This window comes from Musca autumnalis, unplaced genomic scaffold, assembly GCF_047663935.1.
Source record: "Musca autumnalis isolate F117 unplaced genomic scaffold, ASM4766393v1 scaffold_3, whole genome shotgun sequence".
Taxonomy (NCBI): domain Eukaryota; kingdom Metazoa; phylum Arthropoda; class Insecta; order Diptera; family Muscidae; genus Musca; species Musca autumnalis.
Genome location: NW_027411866.1, coordinates 152,120,803 through 152,134,727, shown reverse-complemented (window position 1 = coordinate 152,134,727; position 13,925 = coordinate 152,120,803). Strand labels below are relative to the sequence as shown.

The 13,925-nt window shown below is 39.0% G+C and overlaps 1 protein-coding gene across 1 annotated transcript; it reads right to left on the bottom strand.

Moving 5' to 3' along the window:
- Window positions 1–10,361: 10,361 nt before the first annotated feature.
- On the bottom strand, window positions 10,362–11,395 carry LOC141396439 (3-oxoacyl-[acyl-carrier-protein] reductase FabG). The gene has a single exon (XM_073971905.1). The coding sequence runs from the start codon at window positions 11,198–11,200 to the stop codon at window positions 10,430–10,432; it is 771 nt and encodes a 256-aa protein (XP_073828006.1). The 5' UTR covers window positions 11,201–11,395; the 3' UTR covers window positions 10,362–10,429.
- Between the last annotated feature and the right edge of the window lie 2,530 nt (window positions 11,396–13,925).

The following is a 13,925-nucleotide window of genomic DNA, read 5'->3' as shown; positions in this document are numbered from 1 at the left end:
TTGTCAATATTCCAATGAGTAACAGTTTTCGTTTAACAGAATGTTGCTATGATGTCGTAGCAACAGAGGTTAACTCCCTCTATAGTTAATGTTTAACAATTGACTTTTCCTATCTTATAATATTGACATCTTTGGAATAAAAAAGAAAAGGTGAACCCAGTTCGAAATTTGCTCGGCCACCTTTATTCTTTTATTATACCCTACACCACTATGTGGGGAGGGTATTATAAGTTGGTTTTGGCCAAAAAGTTTGTAACGCATCGATATAATGGTCGTAGACCCATACTTATATATATCAAAACAAATATATATCAAAATGAATGTCTCGCCGAACTGAGTCGATCTGGCTATGTGTGTCCGTCCGTGCGTCCGTCTGTCCATCTAAACCTTGTAATCACGCTACGCAATTTATATCGGATCGTCACGAAATTTTGGGTGTTGATGAGGGTCCCGGAGGGGAAGAAGCCTATTGATTTTGGTGATGGTCGGATAATATTTAGGGGTCGGAATGGGCAAAAAACTAATTTGGATAAAAAGACAACGTTTTTTTCCAAATAGAATATCTCAGCTTCTATAAGGGGTAAACCAAAAGCAAAACCTGACAATGAAAGTAGAAAATATCACCTTTCTAATGATGTAAAGTAAGTTCTCGTAGGTGATCAAGCAACGAAGATATCACAATAGTCGCAAATAAAACCCAAATTTTCATTTTTGCGATTTTAAATATAATGACGAATATGACAGCTTTGGCTGGGGACTTTCCAAAAGCAAAGCCTGACTTTGAAAGTAGAAGATTCCACCTTTACAATGATGCAGACTAGGTCGGCGTAGGTGACCAAATACCGGAGATATGTCAATAGTCGGTAATTCATCCCATTTTTCCATTTTTTGGAAATCACGCTAAAGGTCGCAATTTTTATCGGATCGTCACGAAATTTCGAGAGTTACTGAGGGTCTCACAGAGGAAAAAGTCTATTGATTTTGGTGATGGTCGGATAATATTTAGAGGTCGGAATGAGCAAAAACTTCATTTGGAGAAAAAGTCAACATTTTATTCCATAGCAAATATCTCAGCGTCTATAAAGGGTATACAAAAAGCAAGCAAAGCAAAACCTGGCAATGAAAGTAGAAATTATCACCTTTACAACGATGTAACGTAGAGCATGACGTAAAGCATGAGTTTGGTTGCGGATTCGTAGTTAGTCGGAGACTAAAACGTCTGGTATCCAGCTTCACCCCAGTGAATGAAAGACTTGCTGCAATTTGAATAAAAGCTAAATTCTTCAACATCAGCTTTATTTGCGCTCATGCTCCCACTGAAGAAAAGGACGAACAGACCAAAGATATATTTTACGAGCGCTTAGAAGAAACATATGACCATTGCCCTGCCCATGACATTAAAATCATTCTAGGCGATTTTAATGCCAAAATTGGAAAGGAGAATATCTTTGGCCCAACAGTCGGGAAATTCAGTCTCCACAGTGAAACATCTGACAATGGTATGAGGCTGATAGACTTTGCAGCTGCAAAAAACATGGTAGTTAGCAGTACCAGATTTAATCATCTCGATATTCATAAGGGCACCTGGCTGTCTCCAGATCAAAGAACAAGTAATCAAATTGATCATGTTGTAATGGATGGAAGACATTCATCCAGCGTGTTGGATGTACGATCGTTCCGAGGCGCAAACAGTGATTCGGATCACTACCTTGTTGCAGCAAAGGTACGTACCCGACTAAACGTTGCAAATAAAGCACGAACAGACACAACGCGGAATTTGGACATCGATAGGCTGCAAACACAACAGTTAGCCACAGCATATTCCACTCAACTACACCAATTGCTTAACGCGAGCACTCCTTGTCCCGATAACATAACAACACAATGGCAAAATATTGCCCACTCCATGCAAACAGCCGCAAAATCCATACCTGGATTCCAGAGACCTCCACAAAGGAATTCATGGTATGACCAGGAGTGTCGTGCTGCTACCGAAGAGAAAATGCGGCATATAGAGCTACTTTACAATCAGTAGCAACGCGTAGCGCATGAGAGAGATATCGGGAGAAAAGGAGAGAAGAGAAACATCTTTTCCGCAAGAAAAAGAGAGAAATGGAAAAGCGGGAGTGTGGAAAAATCGAGATGTACAGGAGCCAGAATGAAGTCCGAAAATTCTACCAAAGAGTGAAACATCAAACAGATGGCTTTGGTACAGGCACATCCTCCTGTAGAGACCAGCAAGGTAATCTGGTAACAGATACAGATAGCGTGCTCAGGATATGGAAGGAACATTTCTCCAATCTGCTGGTATCCAATAGTAGCGAAGACGATGATACCACAGATCCAATCCCAGAAGATGGTATAGAATGTATACCGCCCGGCCAAGATGAGGAAAAAACAGCAATCAACCGGCTAAAGAATAATAAAGCAGCAGAAGCCGATGGCTTACCAGCCGAGCTGTTTAAAACCGGAGGCGACGCGCTGATAAGGTGTATGCATCAGCTAGTTAGCACCATCTGGCAGGAAGAACGCGTACCCGACGATTGGAACCTGAGCATCCTATGTCCCGTCCACAAGAAAGGAGATAAGACTGTATGCTCCAACTATAGGGGCATAAGTCTTCTCCCTATTGCCTATAAGGTAGTGTCAGGGATATTGTGCGAACGACTAAAGCCAATGGTCAACGAAATAACTGGACCACACCAATGCGGCTTAAGACCTGGCAAGTTCACCATTGACCAGATATTTACCCTGCGGCAAATCCTAGAGAAGACCCAAGAGATGCAGATCGACACATTTCACCTTTTTGTCGATTATAAAGCAGCATTCGACAGTCCCCTCCGATCAAAGGTATTCCACGCAATGTCTGAATTTGGTATCCCCGCAAAGTTCATCCGGCTTTGTAAGATGACTTTAACTGATACTAGGTCCTCAGTTAAAATTGGAAAGAACCTCTCCGAAGAATTTTGTACCAAAAGAGGTTTCAGACAAGGAGACAGCCTTTCGTGTGACCTATTCAACATTTTGCTGGAAAAGGTAATACGAGATGCAAATGTCAAAAGAAATGGCACAATTTACACCAATAGCCACATGTTACTTGCCTATGCTGATGACATAGACATCATGGGACGATCAGTAAAGGAAGTAACTGATACCTTTAGGAAGGTCGAAGCAGAATCTGCGAAAGTGGGTCTGGCGGTAAACGGCGAAAAGACCAAATTGATGGTGTCGACGCGCAAAGCGTCCATAGAGCTCGGACCAACTTTGGAAGTTGGTACCTACAATTTTGAGGTAGTTAAAGACTTCGTCTACCTCGGCACTGCCATAAACACAACAAACAACATCAGTTGTGAAATAAGATGAAGAATTGTATTCGCCAACAGATGCTACTATGGATTAAGTAAGCAATTTAAAAACAAAGCCACATCTCGTCAAACAAAAATAACGCTATACAAAACGCTGATACTACCCGTGCTAATGTATGGCTCCGAAGCATGGGTACTTGCGCAAGCAGATAAGGCAGTGCTTGGTGTGTTTGAGAGGAAAATTCTTCGAAAGATCTACGGGCCGATTTGCGTTGACGGTGAATATCGACGTCGTATGAACCACGAGCTATATAAGCTATACAAAGACATGAATATAGTTAAACGTATCGAGATGCAACGATTGCGTTGGCTAGGCCGCTAAAAGGCGTATGCATACATGCCACATGGCGGTGCACGCAGAATCGGCAGGCCTAAGCTTCGATGGAGCATACAAGTGGATGAAGAAATGAAAAGGCGCGGTATTCCAAAAAGTCAAGCGATAAACAGAGAGGAATGGAGATCTTTTCTTAGTTCGGTCTATGGAACAAATGTTCTGTAATGGGCCAACTAAGTAAGTAAGTAACGTAGGTTGTCGTAGGTGGTCAAACAACGAAGATATCGCAATAGTCGCTAATAGAACCCAACTTTTCATTTTTGCGATTTTAATAATAATGACGGATATCACACCTTTGGTTGGGGACCTTCTAAAAGCAAAGCCTGACTAAGAAGGCAGAAAATCCCACCTTTAAAATATGCAAAGTAGGTTGGCGTAGGTAGCCAAATAATAGAGATATCGCAATAGTCGTTAATGCATCGCTTTTTTCCACTTTTTCTGCAATCACACTACAGGTCGGAATTTTGATCGGATCATCACGAAATTTTCTCATAGAGATAGAAAGAAGCCTATTGATGTTGGTGATGTCGATAGTAGTCAGATATAAAATTAAATATTAATTATTTTAGTTCAGTTCGCCTTAAGTCATTTGGTTTAAAAACCAGATAGGTGAAAACTTTCGTATCTCCATAAAAGAAACGTTTTCGAGTAAAAAGATTATGCACAGAGGTAGTGGTGTAGGGTATCACATAGTCGGCTCCGTACCGACTATAGCCTTTTTCTCACTTGTTTTTATTATGTCAAAAATGAAGCAGGAAAGTTGAAAGTTGAACTTCTATATCTCAAAAATCTACGAAAATACCATTAAGCTTAATCTTGTATAGAATTTTCACTGCTATAACATTTTCTCAAATCTTATAGAGCTTGCGGTTTCCAAGCAAAATCGTGAAAACCTAAAAATGCGAACTTTGACCGCGATTTATTTGAAAATCCCTCCGGCGATTTTTGTTTATTTTTTTGATTTTTCCCATCTATGAACATTGCAGTTTCATAATGTGCAGAAACTTTCCAGGTGTAAGCACTTTTCATTGAAAGTAAGTTAAGGCGCACAGTGTTATATATTACACTGTGCAACATTTTTAAGGTGATCTTGTGCAAACAATTCGAACTGGGAATTTTTTGAAAGTACATACCCAAAGACATGAAACCCTCGTTGGGTTTTGTTGTGTCAGATCCAGCTCGGATTTTATGGCCCCATCTAAACATGGTTAAATATTGAGTTTTTAGAGAAATTCGGGGCTATATATCTGCAACCATTGCGAATTTTCTTCTGACCTCTGAAGCAAATTTGTAGATAAGGACAAGAATAAAATATAACAGCTATACCTAATTTAAGTCGTGACGTACAAAAAATATTCACCTACCTACCACAACAATGCTCTCTGAGCGTCCGTATTACCCAAATACGTTGAATCCGAAATCCCATTTAAAACACAAAAACCGCGACAGAAACTTTATTAAATGTTTTCATTCGTAAAACAAACATTTTTCCTTTGCAATATATTGTTGCTCTGTTCCAGAACCTGCAAGAAGCTACTATTTTTTGCTACGATAGCATTTTTTCCTCTATGTTATCGGAAAAAATAGTAAAAATTAGTAGATTCTTGCAGTTCTGGAACAAACCATGTATTTCATGTTTTGTTGGGCTTTTGTTTTCAAAATACAAAACACACACATACAATATGCCTGTCTGCGTACTCGATAATTTGTAATAATTGGTTTGTCTTTTTACGTACTGAACTTTACTGAACATTTTTTCTTCAGTAAAGTTTTGACAATTGTATAATTGAAATGTTGCTAAACATTACTGAAGAAACAATGTTCAGTAAAGTTCAGTACGTAAAAGGACAAACCTAATTATTACAAATGTTTCAAGTTTTGACAGTTGTATAAAGGAAAAGTTGCTGAAAAATGTGTTTCTGCAACATTTAGTAAGTAAAAAGACACACCAAATAACATATCGTACGTTCTGTCAAAGTTGGAAATGTTCAACTTAAAAAAGTATACGCTCGACGTATTTCGGTAGTTCTCATAAGAATACATGTACTTACTTACTTAGTTGGCCCATTACAGAACATTTGTTCCATAGACCGAACTAAGGAAAGATCTCCATTCCTCTCTGTTTTTCGCTTGACTTTTTGGAATACCGCGCCTTGTCATTTCTTCATCCACTTGTATGCTCCATCGATTCTGCGTGCACCGCCATGTGGCATGTATTCATACGCCTTTTTAGCGGGTTCATCATCGCTCATTCTCATGATATGGCCTAGCCAACGCAATCGTTGCATCTCGATACGTTTAACTATATTCATGTCTTTGTATAGCTTATATAGCTCGTGGTTCATACGACGTCGATATTCACCGTCAACGCAAATCGGCCCGTAGATCTTTCGAAGAATTTTCCTCTCAAACACACCAAGCACTGCCTTATCTGCTTGCGCAAGTACCCATGCTTCGGAACCATACATTAGCACGGGTAATATCAGCGTTTTGTATAGTGTTATTTTTGTTTGACGAGATGTGGCTTTGTTTTTAAATTGCTTACTTAGACCATAGTAGCATCTGTTGGCCAATACAATTCTTCTTCTTATTTCACAACTGATGTTGTTTGTTGTGTTTATGGCAGTGCCGAGGTAGACGAAGTCTTTAACTACCTCAAAATTGTAGGTACCAACTTCCACAGTTGGTCCGAGCTCTATGGACGCTTTGCGCGTCGACACCATCAATTTGGTCTTTTCGCCGTTTACCGCCAGACCCACTTTCGCAGATTCTGCTTCAACCTTCCTAAAGGTATCAGTTGCTTCCTTTACTGATCGTGCCATGATGTCTATGTCATCAGCATAGGCAAGTAACATGTGGCTATTGGTGTAAATTGTGCCATTTCTTTTGACATTTGCATCTCGTATTACCTTTTCCAGCAAAATGTTGAATAGGTCACACGAAAGGCTGTCTCCTTGTCTGAAACCTCTTTTGGTACAAAATTCTTCGGAGAGGTTCTTTCCAATTTTAACTGAGGACCTAGTATCAGTTAAAGTCATCTTACAAAGCCGGATGAGCTTTGCGGGGATACCAAATTCATACATTGCGTGGAATACCTTTGGTCGGAGGGGACTGTCGAATGCTGCTTTATAATCGACAAAAAGGTGATATGTGTCGATCTGCATCTCTTGGGTCTTCTCTAGGATTTGCCGCAGGGTAAATATCTGGTCAATGGTGGACTTGCCAGGTTTAAAGCCACATTGGTATGGTCCAATTATTTCGTTGACCATTGGCTTTAGTCGTTCGCACAATATCCCTGACACTACCTTATAGGCAATAGGGAGAAGACTTATGCCCCTATAGTTTGAACATACAGTCTTATCTCCTTTCTTGTGGACGGGACATAGGATGCTCAGGTTCCAATCGTCGGGTACGCGTTCTTCCTGCCAGATGGTGCTAACTAGCTGATGCATACACCTTATCAGCGCGTCGCCTCCGGTTTTAAACAGCTCGGCTGGTAAGCCATCGGCTCCTGCTGCTTTATTATTCTTCAGCCGGTTGATTGCTGTTTTTACCTCATCTTGGCCGGGCGGTATACATTCTATACCATCTTCTGGGATTGGATCTGTGGTATCATCGTCTTCGCTACTATTGGATACCAGCAGATTGGAGAAATGTTCCTTCCATATCCTGAGCACGCTATCTGTATCTGCTACCAGATTACCTTGCTGGTCTCTACAGTCGGATGTGCCTGTACCAAAGCCATCTGTTTGATGTTTCACTCTTTGGTAGAATTTTCGGACTTCATTCTGGCTCCTGTACATCTCGATTTTTCACGCTCCCGCTTTTCCATTTCTATCTTTTTCTTGTGGAAAAGACGTTTCTCTTCTCTCCTTTTCTCCCGATATCTCTCTCGTGCGCTACGCGTTGCTACTGATTGTAAAGTAGCTCTATATGCCGCATTTTTCTCTTCGGTAGCAGCACGAAAGATCTCCTGGTCATACCATAAATTCCTTTGTGGAGGTCTCTGGAATCCAAGTATGGATTTTGCGGCTGTTTGCATGGAGTGGGCAATATGTTGCCATTGTGTTGTTATGTTATCGGGACAAGGAGTGCTCGCGTTAAGCAATTGGGCTAGTTGAGTGGAATATGCTGTGGCTATCTGTTATGTTTGCAGCCTATCGATGTCCAACTTCCGCGTTGTGTCTGTTCGTGCTTTATTTGCAACGTTTAGACGGGTACGTACCTTTGCTGCAACAAGGTAGTGGTCCGAATCAATGTTTGCGCCTCGGAACGATCGTACATCCAACACGCTGGATGAATGTCTTCCATCTATTACAACATGATCAATTTGATTACTTGTTCTTTGATCTGGAGACAGCCAGGTGCCCTTATGAATATCGAGATGATTAAATCTGGTACTGCTAACTACCATGTTTTTTGCAGCTGCAAAGTCTATCAGCTTCATACCATTGTCAGATGTTTCACTGTGGAGACTGAATTTCCCGACTGTTGGGCCAAAGATATTCTCCTTTCCAATTTTGGCATTAAAATCGCCTAGAATGATTTTAATGTCATGGGCAGGGCAACGGTCATATGTTTCTTCTAAGCGCTCGTAAAATATATCTTTGGTCTGTTCGTCCTTTTCTTCAGTGGGAGTATGAGCGCAAATAAAGCTGATGTTGAAGAATTTAGCTTTTATTCGAATTGCAGCAAGTCTTTCATTCACTGGGGTGAAGCTGGATACCAGATGTTTTAGTCTCCGACTAACTACGAATCCGCAACCAAACTCATGCTTTACGTCATGGCAGCTATAATACAGTGCGTCACCTTTAGGTGTTGTTGTGACGCCTTTCCCAATCCATCGTATTTCCTGTATGGCAGTAATATCGGCCTTGTACTTTTCAAGTACGTCTGCCAATGCGAAGACTGCACCTTCTCTATAAAGAGTGCGAACATTCCAAGTGCAGATTCGCAGATCATGGTCCTTAAAACGTTTGCGGGGTTCGTCAACTTTAGAGGGGTTTGTTTTTCTTTTCTTTCGTTTTTTCATAGTAGGCTGTTTTTTCTAGGGGAGGGTTACTAACTCGACGCCCAAACCCAATTTTTAACGTTCTTATGGGTGAACGCGCGGCACATGTTAGCTCACTACCTTTAACGGGTGTTAAAGGCAGTTCCCCAGGTGACACCACGGGGAGGTCAGTGTCCACTTGAGATGAAAGAGGGACCAAGATAAATCCTGGGCTTTGCCATGCTAAAGCCGGTCAAGACAGTTGCTTCGTATCATTCATCCCCTACGTCACCCAGAAGAATACATGTGTTCTACTTTTTTCACCTCATACGTTTTTGGAATACGGTCGTATTTAGGCATAGCAGTTAGGAGAAATGACGAACTCGAAAAACAACATTTATTGCCTCAAATTTCAAAATATATGCAAAAATTCCACAATTTTTATACATTTCGCACCGTATCTCCAAAACCGTTATGTTTTTCTGAATATTTTCATTTGGAAAAATATTCCCTGGAATGTAATACACAACTCTTAAGAACATGTCATTGTTGTAAAATGACTCTATGGCGTTGTTTTCAGTACATTTTTCAACGACGATTTAATAAAAATGTCAATAATGGGGTGAAATCCGAAATGCGAGAATAAACTGTTGGTGTGAACTGTGTTTGAAATACGTGTTGTAAAAGATATGATGCAAAATACCATTGACACAACATGAAGTAAGCATTTTAGAGTTTCAGAATGTTCTAAAGAATTGTTGAGAACTTTATTTGGAAGATTTTTGCAATGGGTTACTTGGTTCAACTCCCAATAGTTTAGCCGATACTGACCAGAATTTCAGCAATTATGTACAATTTTCTATATTTTATAGATTTTGATGCCCTAGATGGAGTTTTTCTTATGTGTTTTTTTTTTTTCAAAAGATAAGTTCTACTCGTTTAGGACTACAAGGACAAATTCCAATCGTTTCAGAGATAAAGGCCTGATAAATGCAAAAAAGTGTAGATTTAGGCCGGTTTAGATGAGGCCATAATATCCGAACTGGACCTGACAGGACTAAACCCTACTAGGGTTTTTGTAGTCTAAATATGTACTTTCAAAAAATGCATACTAGAAGTTGTTTGCATTTTCAGTGTTGCATAGTGTTATCTTAGTCGGGGTAGCGAAGCGCACCGGGTTCAGCTAGTAAAATATAAAAGCTTCGTAGTATAAAAATAACTACCAGTTTAACTCCAGATAGTTCGGGACTGGTAATCCACTGAAAAAAAACCTCTACCGACGCTTCGTAGCCAAGACTACTACCAGCTGAACATAACAGTCCGGGACTGGTAACCCACATAAAAACATTATCTGCCGACCTCGTAGCAAAATACCACTACCAGTTGGACTCAAAAGAACCCGGGACTGGTGGCCCATTAACGGCGTTACAGTGACAGATCTGAAGAGGTGCGTGTTATTTTAACCGGCAATTTATAGAGCACCCCGAGAGTCATAGGCCAAACAGGTATGTGCCACGTCGTATAAGAGCCCTCTCATCCGAAGAGATACCAACACAATTTTCAATGAACGATGTTACAAATGTCAGATCGTCTGAAGGTTGGTTTACGACCGCTATTCCGATGTGTTGGAAATCTAACGTATAATTCCCTCCCCTCATAGTGATACATGTAATTTTGTTTTCAATATAATTAAATTTATTTACAAATCAAATAACAACAACAAAAAGACAAAATTCACTTTTAACGTGGACACATGGCATGTTTACCACCATCGACGGGTACCAAAGCACCGGTTATGAAGCTTGCCTTACTACTAGCCAAAAATGCTATCGTCTCAGCAACTTCAAAAACATTACCCACTCTACCCATAGCATGAGTATCTTTGCAACGTTCCAAATAATTGGCATAATCTTGTTCCGACATACCGCCACCACGTTTATGGATTTCGGTTATCACGACACCAGGATTCACCGAATTTACACGAACATTTTCTTTGGCCAAATCCAATGACAGACATTTGGTGAATTGATCCAGAGCCGCTTTGGAGACACCATAACTCAGGGCACCAGGAAATGAACGCAAACCAGCAACACTTGAAACATTGACAATATTTCCCTGGCTGTTAATTAGATAAGGTATTGCCAATTTGCTTAACGAGAACACTGCACGCAAATTTGTATTCAGCACATTATCAAATTGTTCAATATCAATATCCATAAGACCTCCCACAGCGAGAATTCCGGCATTATTAACTAAAATATCCAATCTCTGGAATTTTCCAATGACCTCATTGACGATTCGCTCTGCATCGGTGGTGACATCAGCAATGATGGACAAGCAGATACTTTTTTCATTGGCCGCTTTGCATTTTTTCTCAGTTTCTTTGAGATTTTCCAAGTTACGTCCAACTATCGCCACATGAGCTCCATATTTTGCCAATGTTTCGGCAGTGGCAGCACCAATACCCGAACTGGCACCAGTTATTAAAGCAACTTTACCGGTGAAATCCATTTTACTAACTGATCTACAAGTAGGTTTCTAACGCACTGAGTAGGTAGTAATTATAAGTGTAATTTCATATCACTGAGGCGAATTTTGAGAGCTTTTATGACAGATATTTGCGGAGCTGATAAGATTATTTGAGTGTAAGAAAAAACTATTGAAGTGATTTTATTGCAATGTTTGCTACTACTTTATAATGGCTAAACTATTTTCAATTCCACACTGTTTCCATTGCAAATGAAAAAAAGTTTCATTAATGAGAATTTTGAGTTTGAAGAGATTTACTGTTACTGTGATAAGTATGTATGTACGAGTGACACCATAGACTCAGGGGTGAGCACGCCTGTGTGCTAGCACACAGCCAAATTGTAAGAACATACTCTTACCCAGCAAAAATTTGGAGCCGGCAGTCATTAGTAACCATTTACAAAGTAATGTAAACAAGCTTCTTTTCGCATTACAAGTAATTTGAAAAGTAATGGGTTACTTCTTAAAAATGTACAAGGTAAACCTACTTACTTTACTCCTCACTAAGTAATGACGACGGTGGCACAGTGAGAGTGCGTCCGACTATAAATCCTACGGTTGTGTGTTCAACGCTCACCGTCGGCACGCGAGTTTTTTTAATTCAACAATAACAGTTCGTGGTGCACATGTGCACTGCACATTTAACTTCTTAAGCAAACCTTAATATTCGTATGCGTGGCATAGTGTGTAGTGTCTTTGGCTAGAAATCAGAGGGTTCGTGGGTTCAATTCGGGCAGACAGGGAAATAAAATAAAGTAAAATAAAAGTAAGAAGTGTGATGAAATAAAAACAAATTCTCTACATCTACTGTTCTAAAAATATAATTTTACTTTTTTTAATTTACTTTTTACACCTTACTTTTTAACTTCTAGTGGTCATAAAATAACTACAAACTGAATGCGACATGCCCTTGTAAAAATAATGGGGAAGAAAGAGGGGTTTGAGAGTAGTTACGGCTGCCAAAAATCCCTTACGAAACCCATGATTTTGGGAGGACTTTTTTGCTGGGTAGTTTTTTGTGAACCATAAACAATTAAAAATTTATGCAATTTTTTATTTATAATTTTTAATAATTTACATTGTGGACGATTTTAGACAACATTAATGTTTAAAAAATGTTGAAATAAGTAATGAAACATCAAGAAAAATTAAATATTAATTCTCCCTTAAATTTGCCTCTCTCTCGATTTTGCTCAGCTCTGCCATAGACAAATTGAATTGTATAGGCAAAGAAATGCTCTCACCAATGTTGTTAACATTTAGTTAGTTGACAGAACAACTCAATTAAAAATGCCAATAAACACGATTTTATAAACATTTTGTTCTAACAAAGACTGTATGGGGTTAGTTTTTGACGAAATCTACATCCTCAGATAAAAATATAGAAGAAAATCTTTCCATTTTCCTCAAATATCGCCTTCAAACATTTTTGAGTTTTTCTGTTGGAGTCGGTTGACAGCACATAACATGAGTATTTGTTTGTCTATACGATAATTGGTCTGTTCCTTTACTTTTGAAAATGGTAAAACCGGCAAAAGTTGTAAACTGCTCCCATATAAGTAGTATGGTATCTGAAGTAAAGGAACGCTTTTCGAGTAAAAAGTGGTAAGACTTGAAGATTCTTGCACGTAAAGGAACAGAGCTAATTTGTCTATGGTGACACGGCGTTTCTAATTGTTCTCAATAACAGGGATGGACCTTATTTGCGACCCCATAAAGTATATGGGGATTTCTGAGTGAAAACAGACACTTTTCCAAAAAGAGATTTTTGATTTCCTTTATTTTTTTGCTATGCAGTATATTAGGTGTGTACGATAACTTTCCCAGCAATAATTACTCAGTCAGTTCCAGCAACCTCTCGCAGTGAATTTTACTCTCTCAGGCAAGAAACATTGCAGAAAGATATCGAACAGCATTTTGCAAAAACTGCAAGAAAGTCAGCTGTTTCCGAAAATGTACGAAAATGTTTTTGTTTCTTTTGATATTTTAAACCAAACGGAACAAAAACATAAATTTTAAAATTGAAAATGTGAATTTTTCTTGGTCAAAAATGTTAACATTTCGAGTTGTTTACACTGAACAGGTGATTAAAAGTCAGCTGATCAGACTTGCAAATTTTTGCGGGACAAATTTTCCCAGCAAAAATTTGCAAGTTCTCGGCCACAAAACTCTCCAAACTCGCTCTCTTTTGCTGGATAATTTTGTCATCGAACAGCATTCAGTAAAAATTTGTACGAATTTGTACAAATTTTTGGGTTATAGTACAGACCTATTTTCAGATTTCATTTGATCCAGAAATATCGCGCCTTCAAAAATTCGAGTTCTGTAAAAACTATAGGTAAAGAAATACTCATAACTTCTTTACTATTGTTCCAAAAAGACAAAATCTTTTGTGGGTGGGCTTGGGTGAAATTATTGCGATTTAATATTAAAAATCAAGTTTTATCAATGATTGTACTCTTCGATTTTCTTGAAATTTTTCTATATTAAACTACATTTTAAACATTTGTTATATTACAAAAACAAAATATAAATAAAAAAACAAATTACATTTTTTAACATTTCGTTTTCAGGAGGAAGAAAAAACAATCTACCGCTTTCTGTATTAAAGATTTTATTATGGTGGTAAAAACAGTATTCCTCGTTTATTTTTTCGGCTTTGATATCTGCATTTTGTTTGATCAAATTTCATCGCGTTTAGGAGATA

Excerpts from the sequence above, each read along its gene's own strand:
- LOC141396439 (XM_073971905.1), bottom strand. The coding sequence starts at position 11,200 with ATGGATTTCACCGGTAAAGTTGCTTTAATAACTGGTGCCAGTTCGGGT.